General features: G+C 37.1%; 1 protein-coding gene across 5 annotated transcripts in view; it reads right to left on the reverse strand.

Annotated features, from left to right (window-relative positions):
- The window catches only part of CNKSR2 (connector enhancer of kinase suppressor of Ras 2), a 284,773-nt gene that overhangs the window by 39,714 nt on the left and 227,584 nt on the right, over nt 1–17,475 (reverse strand). For all 5 annotated transcript variants that reach the window (XM_005897733.3, XM_070365342.1, XM_005897734.3 and 2 more), the window contains 3 exons: nt 15,247–15,314; nt 9,004–9,104; nt 5,990–6,542 (listed from right to left, as the gene is read on the reverse strand). In XM_005897733.3, the coding sequence (XP_005897795.1) occupies nt 5,990–6,542; nt 9,004–9,104; nt 15,247–15,314 (722 nt within the window). The remainder of the gene's footprint in view (nt 1–5,989; nt 6,543–9,003; nt 9,105–15,246; nt 15,315–17,475) is intronic.

A 17,475-nucleotide genomic window follows, 5' to 3' on the forward strand; every position in this document is an offset into this window, starting at 1 on the left:
ATGTAGTCAGGTAAATGTTATTCAGTGAGGTTTGCCAGGACTAATTCACTATTTAAGTATTGTAATTGCCCTCTTTGCTTAAATCCAAATCTGCATGAAATCTACATAAATTACATAATTATAAAACATTTATTGGATAGACTTACAGTGTGTCAAAAATGGAAACTAAGTGCTTTCTGGCATTACCTCATTCAATCCTCATATAACCTCAAAAGGTAGGAACTGTTACCACATCATCTAACAATTGAGGTCTAGAGGTGTTAAGTAACTTGATCAGTCATACCACTTGGAAGTGGTAAAGTGACAAAGCAAAGATATGAACTGAGGAATGTCTCCAGAAACTGTATTCTAGCCGTTGGTCACTCAGTGTTCATAGGAAAACATGCTTATTTATTTCAAAGGTCAACTACATATCTAACTTGTTACATTTTCAAGGTTTATGTAATATACATCCTCTTTCTGATATTTAACATTTTATTAGGGTCAAGAGTTTCAAATGATGTGATGTGATCTGGGGTGTGTGTTTGTATATATACACTGAAAGGGTGAAACACTACTGGAACAAATATATTTGATGATACACATAATAGTACCGAGGCTCATGTATCAATAGATAGTAATGGTAGACAGTTTGCTACACTCCTGTTCTTTATGATCTTACAAATCAAGGTTAGTCTAAACTCATAATCATTTCATTTCCTTTGATATTTAGGCAGGGGCATGTGATGCAGCCCTGGCCTGTGAAATCTAGGGCTAAGTCTGCTGGAAGGATCTAGGAAGTTTTGATTTTACAAAAAATACCAAGAATAGGGTCTGGTCTTTGGGTTTTGGATGCTATCTTATGAAAAGTGATGCTCAGAGCTGTTGGCATTACAGAAAAGTTAGCTGAGTCCTGACATTACAGAGCCATGACATTTATTCCAGAACAACTCCATCTCTGAACTTTCAGTAAGTTAAGATAATTAGCTTTTCCCCATTATCCAAACAAAAAAAGGAGGAGGTGTGATTAAAAATCCAACCTATAACTAATACCAGAATCATAGCTACATTCTACTTTATATCCAATCTTTAGTGTTTATGTCTCCCTAATAGTCTTTCTTCAAAATCAGGTAGTACAGTATTAAGAGAGTATTTGTTTTTGCTTTCTAGAGTTTTTTTTTTTTTTTTAATTGTTAATATTTATTTATTTATGGCTGTGTCAGATCTTCATTGGAACACATGGGATCTTAGTTCCCTGATCAGGGATGGAACCCACATCCCCTGTGTTGGAAGGCAGATTCTTAACCACTGGACCACCAGGGAAGTCCTGTTTCTTTTTTTTCAATATCTATGTCTTACATAAGCAGCCAAGAATGGTGCCCTTGAACTTCACAAAAGTGACATTTTTAAGGTTCTCTACTATTCTTTCTCTTTTTGGTACCTGTCTTTTTATTCACATTGCTTGTATATCTTTTCCATCTATTCCCTTTAGACCTGAACTGTAATTTAAGATATTATTGATGATTATGCTCTTCCAAACTCTTTGTGCTTGAGCATAATTTATCTTGACAATAAATAAAATAGTAAAAAGTACTGCAATATTTTTATTTTCAACTTGCTCCTTTTTTTCCTTTAACACAATTTCATATTCTGAGAATATCTTCCCCTTGCCCATATACTTCTTACCTGAATGTTCTTAAAAATAAAATTCATAGCATTTAGAAACTCTTCAGGAAATTACTTCAGGACTCTCAAAATGATTGAAGAGGATTAATCTATCTTCTTCTGCATGATATTAGTAGTCATTATCTAGCCTCTCTGCCTAGATTATTTAAGATATTAAGGCACTGAGCTGCACATTTTGTATAGCTCTTAAATTAGCAATGGTGTGCAATGGCTGTTAGAAACAACAATAACAACAACAACTTTAAAGCATACTTCTTGGCAGATCTCATTTTGAAAGCATCAATAAATATCCTAGCCAGATAACCTGATAGGTATTGTAGCTAGTAGGTAACATTTTATCCATCACCAACTCTCATCCCTGCTAACAAAAAACCCCAGGATTTGCTTTAGATTCCTAAGACCAAACTAATAAATGTGTAAATTGAATGCTGATAGATTAGGACAATGAAAAAGAGCACATTGTAACTTCATTGAGTACCCGGAGGCACCAAAAATGTATGGCTGATAAAGAGTGCTCTTTTAATTGCCAAGAGGGAAATCAGCAGGATTAAGGGATAAAGCTTTCAAAAATCTCACCTAAACCGCATAGTATGGCAAGGGAAAGACAGCTATTAGAAGCAGACTTCAAGCTGTATTAACCAAAACTGTATTTTAGTGTTACAGCAGATGATTTCTGAATAAAGAATATTATATCTTTATATTTTGTCCCATAACTTTATGATTAATACTCCTTGAAAGCTGCATAGGCTGACATAATTTATAATTTAATTTCACTGAGGTATTATAAGGCTTACACCTCAGTAAGATTCCAAAGTGCTAATTGGGATAATAGGAAATTAGTTGTCTTCTCCCAAATGCCAGTGAAGTAGGTCAGGATAATTAATATGCAAGCTGACTTTTCAGTCAAAGGAAAACAAGACAGGTCTCATCTGTGTACTTTTAGTACTATCCATTTAGATTAAAATGAGTTCAGCCTGAGAAAAATCACAATATGACTCAGTTAAAGAACTGAATTTCAAAATAAGACAAAAGGTAGTTCAACTATGAGAACATTGATTGAAGTATGCTCTAAGAAGTATGCTCCAAAGAAGACTAAATTTACACCTCCCAAGCAGGGCCAAATTCTACATGTACAAAGAAAATGAAAAAACCATTCAGGTAACAGATGTAGGTATATCTTGCTTCTTAAATTGCTCTGTAAACTCATAAGCACTACATGATACAGATCATGAAATGGGTTTGGTTGATGACATAATTCTTTTGTAAAAGTTTATTTACTTTTAATTGAAGGATAGTTCCATTACAATGTGTTGGTTTCTGCCATACATCAACACGAATCAGCTATAGGTATACGTATGTCACCTCCCTCCCACTTCCCACCTCATCCCACCCATCTAGGTTGTGGTGACATAGTTCCTAATCCTTAAAACTGAAGATAGGCTGTATTTTAACATTTTCTCCCATGGCTCCTTCTGTTCACTTGCCTGATATTTCCTATCTTTACTTTCTTGGCAAACTGAGAAAAAAGTTTGGAGCTAGAGACATGAAACTTATTTCCTCTGCAGGTCTGTACTTGGTTAGTGCAAATTCACTTTAGTAGGTCACAACGCATGCTGGCCTTCAGCAGGACAGTTAGTAATACACTGCTGCTAGTCTTTGATTCTAACAAGCATGGTAGCCTGCTGACCTGAGTGGTAGCATAGTGAGCACTCCGTGTGGAGGGCTATAAGTCTGAGGCTGATGGGATGGCCACAGCTTCTTTCCTGTGTATAATTTTGACTCTGCTGACATAACACCAAGCAGCCTGATTTGAATAAGCAGCCTAAAATACTTACTCCTAATGGCCAACTCAGAGCAGTCATGAATAAGACACTTGCCTTAACTAGACATTAAAGATTCTGTTGAAAACACTGATTTTTTATAGCTGATGTTTCCCAAATGAAGTGTTCATCAAATTGTATGCTTCTCAATATTAGAAACAATAATGCAGAAAAACCATCATTAATCTTCTAGGCAAGCATGAAACGTACTGCCCTGATGAGAATGGTTTAAAGGACACTGAGACATCAAGTGGCAAGATTTATAGAAAAATACCCAGAAATAGATGGGGCTGTGTAAGACAGTGCACGGCCACCTTTGGTGAAACAGACTCGACTGCAATAGCCCAAGCTGCACCACCATATCAAAGTGTAAAGGCAAAATACACAATACCAAGTTTACCTACACATTTCCTAGGGCTGTTCTCCCTTATTGCAATCATTCCACAAAGAGAAAGCCTGCTGAAAAAGATGGAAAGTACTGAGTAACTGCCTACTTGACCCACTTGGGAACCTGAAGGAAAAATCCATCCACTTGGAGTGCATCTGTAAGCTAAAAATACATTCGATCAACAAAACAGCAAAAAACTGACAATAGAAGAGAAAATAATCCAATGCCATCTAACTAGAGATGCTCTGTAGCCTAGTGGAGCCTGAAGGAAGGGCAAGCAAAGGCCTAGCTTTGCCTTTCAGGTCCTAGGACATATTCTCCATTCTAGTCCTCCCTACACAATGACCAGGAGGAAGTGCTAAGTATCTAGCTTAACAGAAAAAGACAGCTTCAAAGACTTCTACGTATGGCAATGAAGGAATGTGTTGTGAACAGGATTCTCTATTTCAGAGGGCTGTGCCTAATTTCAACACAATTCATTTGAAAATGGCAGAGATGAAGTATTTTCCCTAATGCATTTGTAAAATACTGAATAAACCTCCCATACTTAGTTGCAGCAGTTATGCAGTACCCGGACAACAGTCAAAATGAGGTTTCTAACTTATCTTTAGTTAAGTTTTAGAAAACAACTCATTAATCATCCTAACATTAAAAATGTATGATCGTGCTTCCCAGAACTCCTACAGAGGCCTGATATGGTTCCTAGATCTTTCTTCTACAAGATTCTTTTATAATTTCTAATAGATGTGAATGTTATGAGAGCTTGGCAGGTAATCAACTTTCCTGAACCAACAGTACACCTTTTATAATGGTCCTCATGGAGATTATGACTACAACATACTTTATATGGAAACTGCTTCAACATGTGAATTTTATTGTAAGCAATTCATATTTTGATAGTAGAAGAGGTCCACTAAATTTTCTTGTCAATAATCTCCAAAGTAACCCTCATTTTAAATAAGCCAAACCTGAAATCGATATGAGGTTCCTGACTTGTTGGTAACCTGTGAGCTTTGACTTGTTTTTCCAGTTGTGATGATCTTACACTAATATATCCTTTAATCAAAGTCTCATATACTTTGTGAAATGAGCTGAAGGACACAGTCTGTTGGTATCCTTTAAAAAGAGAAGTCTAATGCCCTCATGGGACCAGACCAGTAACTGTGGTTTCATCAACACTGGCTTGGGTCATCTGTACTAACTGGCCCATATTTCATTTATTTATTTAATATTTCATTTTGAATAAAGAGATTTTATATTATTTCTTCGGTATTTTACATTCAAGTCTTGGTAAGTAGTAAACATATTGTTTTACCTACTTTTTTTTGGCGGGGGGGCACATAAAGCGACTTGTAGGATCTCATTTCCCAGACCAGGGACTGAATCTGGTTGTGGAATTTTTAATGCCAATAAGACAGAGGGTTGCTTAAATGACTTCTCTCTCTCAGGAGTTGATTCACATAAATTGAGCTTTGCAATCAACATACATACCAGGCAAGTACATGGATGCTTTTGGCAAACTGGTTTCTAGAAACAGATTCTGCTATTTGGAGTTGATAGAAATGCTATATAAAATTTCTGCTTCAAACAACTCTTTTGGATTTTTCCTTTCAATCTTCTAATAGTGAAAAGGGAAGTTACATATGTATGTATGTATGTATGTATGTATATGTATGAGTGTGTGTATTTTTTGTGTATTTACTTACTTATTCAACCAAGGTCCTGCTAACACCTGCTTGAAGCATTTATAGCTTCTTAACCCAAACTCAGAGGTCAACAACTGTGGACCAAAGGGATGATGTGTGTGAGTGAGAAGAAAGTAAGTAGATAAGAGGAGGAAGAAAAACGAATGCCATCGACCTGAAAAGGCAAGTGAGTAACTGGAGAAAATAAATTATTTCTTCTAGCTGTGAGTGTCCTGAGATATAGGCTTCACTACTCATCCTTTTTCCCCCCAAGTTATGAAAGTAGGACACCAAGGGATACCTAACTTCCTATGCAGCAAGACCATTATTTTAAGAAAAAGGGGAAACAAAATTCTGTTTTCTTAAAATAAGAAGTTTGAAAGGTTAGGAATCTGTGTGTACAGGCTAAGAATCTCCATCGACATACTTACTTTTGTCTCCTATGTTTTCCCCTGCTGCCTCCCCTTCCTCCTCCTCCTCCTCCTCCTCCTCCTCTTCCTCCACCTCTGTGGGCTGCACGTCATCCTGCGGGTCACAGGCACTAACTGGCGCATTCAGACAGCAGTGGTTGAACCCGCTATCTCGTGGCAGAGTGAAACTTCGAGGCTTGCCCCCGTTTCCATTTAACACTTGCATCCGCTCGCTCTCAGCTAAGGGGTACGGCCCATAGTGATCCTGAAGGTGGCACTTCTGCGTTGGCAGGGTAGACTGCCGCCTGTGCTCGGGGGAGATGGCCGCCGAGTCAGAGAAGACAGAATCCTCCAGGGGCAGAGTCTGAAGATAGTGTAATCCCGAGCTTGTCAGGGGCGTCTCGATTAAATCCTGCCAGGAGCGCCGCTGACTGGCTGTCTTGCGAATGGGGGACACCACACTGCTCCCAGTCACTTCCTGGCGAAATTCCTCATGGGAGGATTGCGACTGGGAGGTCTCTGTGGAGGACAGCCGGCTGTGTTTCGCTTCCACATAAGGACTGGCACAGCTCATCTGTGGAAAGGAGACTCTGATCAGTCTCCCAGAAGTAACAGACCACTCCTATCACCAAGGGACACCTTTGATTCCCAGCAGGTAATATTTATTCTTTGAGTGAATGACTACTCACCTTTTCACGTATCTCAAAGGTAGGCCCCAGCTTAAATTTTCAGAGACTGAGACATGGATGTATTGAAATACAGCTATGCTGGGCTCTCATGTAAAATGTGACATATTCGTGCAAAGTTTCACCACAATCAAAGTATAAGGGAATGTGAGTGCCTATATAAGAAATATTCAGCAACTAAAAAACAAACCCCAAGTTTTAAAATCTCTATGTGTTAAAAATCCTGAAGAACTGTTGTCAAATTCATATTTCCAGATTTTACAGAGTCTGGGGATGAGAGCAAGAATGGCTTTTGGATGTAAAAATAAGGTGATTCTCTCTAATGAGACACAACCCTTCCTCTTCTTCAAAGGTGGACTGTCTGCTCCTATGGAGCCAAGGAAAAGTTTTCTTATGGTCTTGTCAGTTCTGTGGCACACTCTAGAGTTAAAATGTAGGAAGGATAAGATTATACCCTGATGGGGATTAGCATTTGCCTTGAGCACAGCCTTCAGAATACATAAACACAAAAGAGAAATGGAATGTTTTTATCAGTGGAATTTAAAGTTTGGTAACATGTGTTACAGCACAAAGCACAACCAAGAAGGACTGGCATCAAGTGAATGTTGTTAAAGACTTGGAGGCACCCCTACTGGGAGGAGCCAGGTGTGTTCAATGTGGTCATTACGACTGAGGCTGAAGTTGTGGCCAGGAAAAGCCTAAGGTGAAAGTACATCTACCCCTTTGGGTAAAGGAGTTCAGTGGCATCTTCTGTGGGCAGTTTATCCACCCACGTGTTAATAACAATGTGGGTAGTTTCCTTCTTGAAATTCACAAGTTGCTATCATTAAAGAGCAGTTTGGTCAAGCAGTTTCCCTTTCTTTCATGTTTACAAATATTTTATTTTTAAAGGTTTATTTATTTGTATCTTTTGGCTGTGCCATGCAGCATGTAGGATCTTAGTTCCCCGAGCAGGGATGGAACCCATGCCTCCTACATTGGAAGCGTGGAGGTTTAACCATTGGACCCCCAGGGAGTCCCTACAAATATTTTAAAAGAATATTCAGATCCTGACTTTTTAGGGAAAGAGGGAAAATATGATACAAACTATATCTTGTTACTGACTTCATTATTTCATTTGTTTAGTTCATCCTGGCATTCTGTTGCACTGCAGCATTTATTAAGGAAGTGTGTATATGGACATGTGTATACAACTCTGCATTTTTTTCTACTTTTCTTCTTTTTCCCTTAGGTAAGAGACACTATCATCAAACATTTCAATTAAAAATGTGACTTCCCTTTCAGTCATTAGCCAAAATATTTATCCATTTATTCCATTTATTTATTTCAGAAATATTCACTGAGCACTGAATAAATAAGTATCAGTGCTGTGCTAGGCCACAGGGATGAACAGATGAATTGAATGGAGTCCCTGTTCTCAAAAAGTTCACAGTCCAGTTCAGTGAGCTGTTTGCAGTCCCAAATATGCCGATTTAGTATCTCTGGATTAGGCCTGAGTATCTGCATTTCTAAAACATTCCAGAGCTGATCCTTATGCATAGCCAAGGTTGAGAAGTGGCCTCGAATTATATCAACATCTTGCATAGCACCTTTCTTGTTAAAAATCCCCTGGAGTAACACAGAAGTGGAATCAGGTTGGTTGCTATTGTTACCTAAATCCAGTTTCCATTACCTATGTGGAAGATTCAGTCCCAAGATAGGCAGAATGGACTCTTACGTACCATGACCATGCACTGTACAGTCTTTAAAATGGGACAGTATTGAGACTCTTTCAATAATTCTGATGAGCATAAAACAAATAGGGACAGTTAAAAAAATCAAGGTACAGTCTATACACAGAATGATTTAAACACGTTTAAGAAGTCTTAAGAAGGGTACCACATAAACACATATACATTAAACCAGATCCCATAGCTATCTGAAAAGCTACCTACCAAAACATGTTCAATACAGATATAATATCAATTTTTACTACTGTTTCTAAAGAACATAGGAATGAACTTTGTTAGCGTAGAATAGATAAGGTCAATTTACATATCTTTTTCCACAAAACTTTTTTTTTGTTGATAGTTCATGAAGGCTACTCTGATACAAATGGTATGTTTTCTTAATAAAACTGGTAAGATATTTCTAAGTGTGGAATCTGTGGTGACTGTTTCTCCTGATTAAATATTCTTTGTATACTTAAAGTTTCTCCCTTATTTCTTTTAGGCTCCCTGTTTTCTTTCCCCCTGAAAAACCCAAGGTCTGACAAGTAATTCACCACACAATGTTTCTTAACATAAAAAAAGGATGTTTCAGATCCAAGAATCCAATACTATATTGAGTACATTACTATTGGCAACTTACAGAGGGAGGCCGTGGGTATGTATCGTAGGGGGGAGGAGGGCTGTCCTGTTTAGGTGTTGATGGAGTATCTGCTTCTTCCTTGTCACTCTCACTCCAGTAATCTGAAAGTTCACACATATGGATACATCAATATTCCATTAAAAGTGTCTAGCCATATTTTCAGTAACACACACTACCAGCTAACAAAAGGAAGTTTAAATTCCATTTCTAGACACTGATCCCCAGCACTGGCTACTCTAGGTCCAACAACTTTTATTTTCAGCTGGGATTTGAGGAGAAAGAAAGAGTACAATCACCCAATTCCCACCTCATTTTAAAGCAAGCAATTACACATAGCTGCAGTTTTAAGGAGTTACGAAAAAGATAATGCATAAGTCAAATCAGCTTTAGGGTATAATTCCAGACCAAACTACTTGAAACTTCAAAGAATGAATGCTGTTACATGACGTTTCTTAAAGGGGTATCATTTTATCTTAAAGATGAACACTCAAAGAAGAAATGCATACATTGCTGGAGATCTCTACAGATATAAACAGCTCCCAAAATAATGTTCTCAATTCTCTTCTCTGGCTTCAGTTCACTGGTTATCTAACAATCGCTGTTTCCAGAGTCATGCTGACACGAGTCTCTATAACACCATACTCCCACCTCTACTTGGAAACACATGGCAAACCTTGATTCTTGCCAAACGCAAAAGGGCAAATCTGCTGAATGTGGGCTGTAAGCTCCAAACTTCTAGAATTACTTAAAAGGGTAGAAAATGTAAGCCGCTAGACAAAATGACTTGGCAGACCTCAGGCAAGAGGGAAGAGGAAAAACTGAGGTACACTGGTTGAATAAAATACAGCACAAAGGCCAATCATCAGATCTGTTCTACCAATATTTCAACCACCCTATAACTGCTGGGTTAATTTTTTGTGTTTACAAGGAAAAATCTAGAAGTATCACCCATATGAATTTCAAATGATAAAAGAAAAGGTAGCCAAACAAAAGGTTTCTTATTCTTATGAAAAGCTCCACCACAAAAGAACCACTAGAAGGCTTAACTAATACTTAGATGTAGGTGAAAAATCATGGCACATATTTTTATAGGTACCTTTTTCCATCTAGGAATTCCCATATTGTAATATTTTTATACATTTTCCTTGTGGTGCTGATTAATAAGTACAATTAACATTTACTGAGTACTTATTATATGCCAAATAGAAAGTAGTAAAACTGGGGTTTGAACTAAGAAATTGCCTTGTTCTAAACCTTGAAGGGTTAAATTACTGGGACACTTTCGTATGACTTAGTTTAATGTGACATTAAAGAGAGAGTTTAATGTGACATATATTCATGATTTTTCAAGCCTCTGTCCTCCCTGCTAAAGAATTTGGTCAAAATTCTTTAGCAATGGAGAGAAAGTCTCTGAAAATCCTATTCCTGCTTTAATTATCCCCTTTGAGTAAAAGAAAAGCAAAGACTATAGTTAACCTAAATTTGATATCTGGTTTTTACACTGGGTCACACTGGTGATGGGAAGCGTACTAAGTTTCCTCCCAAATATGAATTGATGTAGCTACCTAGAAACGGACCCAGTAAATGCTAGTCAGAAAAGCATGGACTATATATTCGTGCAGATGCAGCTTCAATGTTTGGCTGTACCAACTGCCATTTCCGTGCTCTTGTGAAGGTGACTTAATCTCTCTGAGTCTGTTTTGTTATCTGTAAAACGGGGCTAATAAACACCACCTTTCAGAGTTGTATGAGTGGGGTACTATGGTAGCACATATTTAAGTGCCTTACACCTTGAAAGCACTAAAAAATATTAGGATTCCTAATACTGGTGGATTGGCAGGTAGCACACTAGGACAGTCTGTCCCAGATCACACAGGAAATAAATGCCTGGTGTTCCCATCTTCTTAGCCATCAATTTTTTCTTGTAGCAAGTTCCAGCAATGAAAAGTGAATTCTGGATCTCTGGGGCCTCAGTTGGGTAGTTGTGTGGGAGCTTGAATACTACTGGGAAATTATTGCTGGAGGGAGAGGTACTAAGCACCCCTCCTCCTTCTCCCAAGCAGTAGGCCTGCCAAGATCACTCTGCTCTTACCCTTCCTACTATTTCTAGAAACTATGACACCTGTGCTGAGTTTTCCCTTCACCTTTGCAGTGAGACTTTGGGTCTCAAGGAGTTAGCACCTGAAATGGTCCAATCAGCACATTGAGAAGGAGAGGATAACTATTTTCTTAAGATCTCTATGACTAATACTACAAGTGACAGATTCAGGAGATTCTCTCTACTTCCCGCCCTAATCCCTCCTTCCTTGATAAATGAGGAAAAATTCTAGTTTGAAATTTGATGTAATTCTTGGTTTGCTAAAAAAGAAGCACCATCAAACCAAATTTTTCGTGGGTTGTCTAAGAAGAGGTTGAAATACCACTTTGTAAATTAACTTCATTTCATACACTAAGCCACGTGTCCCTGAGAGAGTAATGCCAGGGAAGAGCCTACAGAAAATTCAGGCCTTTTTGGGTTTGTGTGGAAAATTACCAGCACACTGCTGCCCAGAGGCTGAAACCAGTCTGATTTTCATTCTAAGAGCAAATTAATTTATTTTTCTTAGCTCTCTTATTTAGCACGGAATGAATGGATACTTTTTAAAGTCTCTCGCAGTGATATTCAATTTAACAAGTAACTAATCATGAATAAACAGTGCCATCAATAGAAGAGGAAAATTTCCACTTCTCATGTTGATACAAAGAATAATCTGAAAAAAATTGACTTTTTCATTTAGAACTATCAAAGAAACACAATGAACTTTATTCATTTTTATGTAATTAAAGCTTTACAAAGACCTTACGTGTGATTGAAAATAATGTGTCATGAATGTCTGATCTGAAGCTGGAAAGATACAAAAAAGGATTCGCAGACATTAGCCAAATTATGATCTTGGCAAAATTCAATGTAACCCTGTTTTCTCTACATAAAATAATGCATAATGAAAAAGATCCTCATATCCTTTATACTGCTGTAGTTAAAGACAGCAAGTCACTAAACTTTTAAGTCAATGAAAGAGTCACTTCTAAGCTATACTCAGTATTTAAATAGAAACAGTGTTTGGCAGTTATTCCTTTGCATCTTTCTGAAATATTCCCAATTCTCAAAGAGCTTTATTTTGTTTCAGGTTTAACTTCAGTGCTGAGAATGGTACTCAGATGTCAAACAATTCTATAGAACTGTGGTGTAGACACGTGCATCCAGCAATTGACTATATAGGATATCGTGAGACCTAACCCCATATAAGGTAGGAAGTCTAATATGCTTCTGATCCATGTCAGAGTGTCTGATGAATGTATACTCTAAGGGGAAATCTAAATTATCTCAGAGATTCTGGTTGTAGAGAATTGAACTGTAACTTTAAGCTTCTACTTATGATTATCTACCATTTTCTAGTAGGCACTAAAATAAATGCTCACATGACAGACTATGGCAGCATGAATCCATGGAATAAGTATTTTTTGGAACCTGCATGTGCAATGTGACTTACCAGTTCTTTCATCCATAATGAATTTTGGTTATATAATACCAAGTACAAAGGAAATCCACTAAAATCAAGGTCATGCTCAGCTTCAAAGCAATGTCGAGTGACAAAATACAGAAGTTAAGCCTGAAAATCCAAGTTTCCTTATTCATGCAAATTGACTTTTTAAAGATTCATTTCCCTATCAGCACATTGCCCACACTTCTAATTCTTGCATCTTAAAAAACAGAGAAACAAATCTACAAGCACTTTTAAAGAACAGCTTTCATGCCTTTTAAAAGTAATTTGAAAAGGGGCTGGTGTGTGTGTGTGTGTGTGTGTGTGTGTGTATTTAGTTGTCTTACTATAACTGTAGGCCCATACATTAAGTAGAAGAATTAAGCAGGGAATAAACCTTTAACAATGAAGAAATGTGACTTAATTACTGGCCTGACACTTCATAGTCCTTGCTGGGTTTGCCTGTGCACAGTGATTTGATGGAGATGGCTTCCATGTTATTTGTGGATGTACCCATGCTGCTTCTACTCTCAGAAATGTTTTATTTTATTACTTCTCATCCTGTGAGAACCAGTTCAGATTATGTCCACATAATGTCTTTCCCATTTCCTTCCTGGAAGAAATCTCTCCAGACTCATTCCCATGGAATTCGGTTTGTACTTTTCCATGTCTCACTTTCTCTATTTTACTAAGAGTATCTTTTCTGCTACAATTCAATGTAATTTCAGGCAGGATGAGTGCCTGCTGCTGCTAAGTTGCTTCAGTCGTGTCTGACTCTGTGTGATCCCGTAGACGGCAGCCCACCAGGCTCCCCTGTCCCTGGGATTCTCCAGGCAAGAACACTGGAGTGGGTTGCCATTTCCTTTTCCAATGCGTGAAAGTGAAATGTGAAAGTGAAGTCACTCAGTCGTGTCCGACTCTTAGTGACTCCATGGACTCCAGCCTACCAGGCTCCTCCATCCATGAGATTTTCCAGGCAAGAGTACTGGAGTGGGGTGCCATTGCCTTCTCCAAAAATTTCACCATAATACAATTAGAGTGCTAGATGAAGGCCTCACTCAGAAACACTTTGTTGTTGTTCAGTCACTCAGTCATGTCCGACTCTTTGCGACCCCATGGACTGCAGCATGTCAGGTTCCCTGTCCTTCACTGTCTCCCAGAGTTTGCTCAAACTCATGTCCATTGAGTCGATGATGCCAGAAACACCTCAATATTTAATAAAGTCTTCTCTTTCTCTTCAGTGCTAATATTTTACATCAGGCTCACTGATTACTTTCTCCAAGTATATCCTCGTTAATCCTGCCCCCTCTTCAGGATTTTTTTTTTTTAATTTTGTATCCACTTAGCAATTTTTAAAATCAGTTGCATGTTGTGCAAAAATTAGTACTCATTTACTTTATGTCGCTCTTTAATTTTTCTTAGGTAATTTCAAGTGTATATTTTTGAAATTCTCAACAAGATGATAAATTCCCATCGGCAAAAATCATGTTATGTTATTTCTTGGACATGTTCCTGCCCTATCTCCCCACTCTTCACTGCTCTAGGCACCTCCATTCTCTTATCCTATGGCTCTAAACCAGGGGTTGGTAAGCTACAGTCTGCAGGCCAAATGAGGCACTTGGCCTGTTTTTATACAGCCTGTGGATCAAGAATGGCTTTTACATTTTAAGTGGATTAAAAAAAATCAAAAGAAGTTTCAAAATGTGAAAATGTTATGAAATTCAATCTCATTGTCCATAAATAAAGCTTTATGGAAGTACAGTCACTTCTTTTCATGTGTCTGTAGCAGAGTTGAATAGCTTCAAAGAAACCTTAAGGCCTTCAAAGCCTAAGATATTTACTGTTTGGCTCTTTACTCAGAAAGTTTCCTGACCCCTGACCTAAAACTTTGCTGACAGATTGGTTTTGGGATCTGGTTATCTTTTTTAGATATCTCTAACCTTTAGTTTTTAGATGCTTTAAAAAGTTTTCTCTGTGAGGAAACAAAGTTTTCCGAATCTTCACATCAACACACAGACTATACATACTGGAGACACAACTAGAAGTATGTTTGTGTATCATTCTATAGAATTCCTTTAGCTTTAGGATGTCTCAAAGTTTTCAAAAAACGAGTTATGCTTCCAAGGGATGTACAGCAAACATTCTTTGGGAAAAGTAAAGCCACTTTTAGAATGGTAACCACAACTTTTGTTGAGATTTCAATTCTGCATCAGGATATTGTGTTTCATAAATATGAGGTCAATACTAAGGCAAGTTCCATATGATCACAGAGCTAACACACTAACAGAACTGAAGAACACAACCAAATGAGATATTTGATGAAAGAATGAATCATTCATCCGAGCTCTCTGCATGAAAAAGCACTTAAATGTCTGTGAAACCACTAAGTAGAAAAAACCACTAAGGACCTAGAATTGGGTCAATATAGGACCAATTCTAGGCTTTTTAATTTTTAAGAAATAGTCTAAAGGAGATGGCAACAAACAGGAACAAACTCCATATTAGCCGCTCTAAAAATCTGAGTTTATTTCCTGTTTGATTTACTAAATCCTACCCATAAGATGCTATGGTTTGGATTCCTTTGAAGTGCACAAAAGAGAGAAAAAAAACACCACAGATTGACATTTGCATTTTCTTTCAAGTGATAGCAATGAAACACTGTAGAGGAAAATAGCAAGGGAAAAAAACATAACAATAGTTAAAAAAAAAAGTATTCCTTTACCTTGTTCTTGCTTAATCCTCTCTCTTTCTGCATATCCTGCAGTCAGCATGTTAATTCTGTTAAGCCACCTGAAATAACAAATATCAGTAACATTGCAACTGAATTTCTTATAATTTACCTTTTTGGAAATATTTATTTTCAAATGCATATGAGTATATGGAATAACCTCAGATAAAAGATGTGTTGTTTTTTGTTACTCTTAACACATGGAGTTGTCAATAAGTTATAATTTGCTGTAGTACAAACTGTTCCCACAGTAAAGATGCTATTTCACAAGAAAAGTCTTGGACAAGCCTGTATATATCTGCAATATAAAGGGGTCTGAGATGACCAAAGTCCTATAATTAGTTTTGATGAATCTCTTTTATATTTAATGATCCAAGGGGAAACACATCTGAGTAGTACTATGGAAATCTGTCTCTAAATACAAGGGTATTTGGTTTTTCCAAAACAAAAATTACATATACAATTTTAACCTACATTTTGGATCCTGAAAATTTATTTCCACAAACAATAGTAATTTAAAATTAAATCTTAGTTCTCTCCTCTTTCAGGAGAATTGCTATTGCCAACATAGGGGACTACCTGAAGCAAAGCACTGCTTCAATCTCCATCTTATGTTCCATTACTCTGGTAACTGTTTACACTGCATCAGTTTATCGAATCACAAAGTCTTTAAACTAACTTGACAATTTTTCACTGGTTAATCCTGAACTATGATTCATATATTTTCCCAAATAAGAAAGTAAGGGAGAATCAGCCTTCTAAACCAGCTAATAGAGTTAATATTAAATTGTGGAATAATCTGATCTTAACTATTTAAAAAATTGTTTTTGAGAACTTCTTCTCCTAAGAGATTATTTCCCCTGTCAACTGGAAGATGAATATCTCTGAAGTGACTCATATACTTCATCATTGTGCCAAGTGCTGTTGACTGTGCATCAGATACTGAGAATATCTTGAAGAGAGAGGGAGGAAAGTTGTTTCTCTAATGGACAAAATCACACCCATGGAAATTTAAGGCTTAATTTTAGGAACAAGTCACTTAAAGCTCAACTTTGACAAAACCTACAGTGCAATGATTACCTCAAGTATGTCTGGGAAGTAAAAAAGGGAGCAGAAATGAAAACAAAAAGTAATCAAATGAATTCAGTACGATGGTATATACACACATAATGCAGAAAATTATAAACTGTAAGAAGCTAACCTCATAACAAATAACCTTTTAAAAATGACTAATCATTAGTAAAAGGTCAACATGAAAATCTAGTCTATAGGTGACTTGTAGTAAGAAAGGAGTTGAATTTGTATTACAAGGCAAGTCTTAGCACCCTTAGGAAAGACTGCGTTGGTGCTTTTTGGGTAGAAATGATGTTGATGTTCCACCAGAGGAACATTTATTGCTGAATTTTAATTCAGTACCTCCTATTTACTACTTCTTAATATATCATTGAAATTTAATTTTGTTATTAGCTAAAGAGCAATGAGGACTTGTATAAGATGAATAAAGAAACTAAAAAGAGGCTTCTTAATTTTTCAGCTCAACAACATTTATTAAATGTCTGTTATATGATGAACAATGAGCTATGCTTTAGGGGTCCAAAAATGAATAAGACATAATTTCTGCCTTTGATGAGCTCCAGGATTCTTAAATTTCACAAGACAGTGAAAACATTAAACTACTTTTAGGAAGACAAATTCTGCCCACAATAAAAACTCTTTAGAAAGTATGTGTATAAACTTGGGCCAGGGTATACAAATACAAAAGGCTGAATGCTACACAGCTGTTGTTGCTGTCTTGGATAAGTCTCCTTAGGCCCTGGTTAGAAAATGCTTAACTAAACACTTGTTGCAGTTACGATTTGGTGTTTATATGCTATTATGAATAGCAGATATGACTGAACTGAACTGAACTGATGCATTAATTGAGGTAAGAAATATTTAGGTGTGCCAGGTACTGTCCTAGGCATGAAGGATAGAGAGATAAATGAAATAAAGTATCTGTTTCCATGATGCCTATATTTTCAGTGAGGGAGACAGACAACATGCAGGAATAAGATTGGGCCTACGGTGAACATTCCAGTGAAGCTGCCAAGAACACACAGAATAACGTACTGAGAGGGAAATAAGAGTAAGAATTATGGAAGAAATGTACAAATAATAACTACTAAACAGAAACTGGTGAGTCCTGACAATTACAATGACATATGTGCTGACATGAAAAGGAAT

The sequence above is a fragment of the Bos mutus genome, chromosome X, assembly GCF_027580195.1.
Source record: "Bos mutus isolate GX-2022 chromosome X, NWIPB_WYAK_1.1, whole genome shotgun sequence".
NCBI lineage: Eukaryota > Metazoa > Chordata > Mammalia > Artiodactyla > Bovidae > Bos > Bos mutus.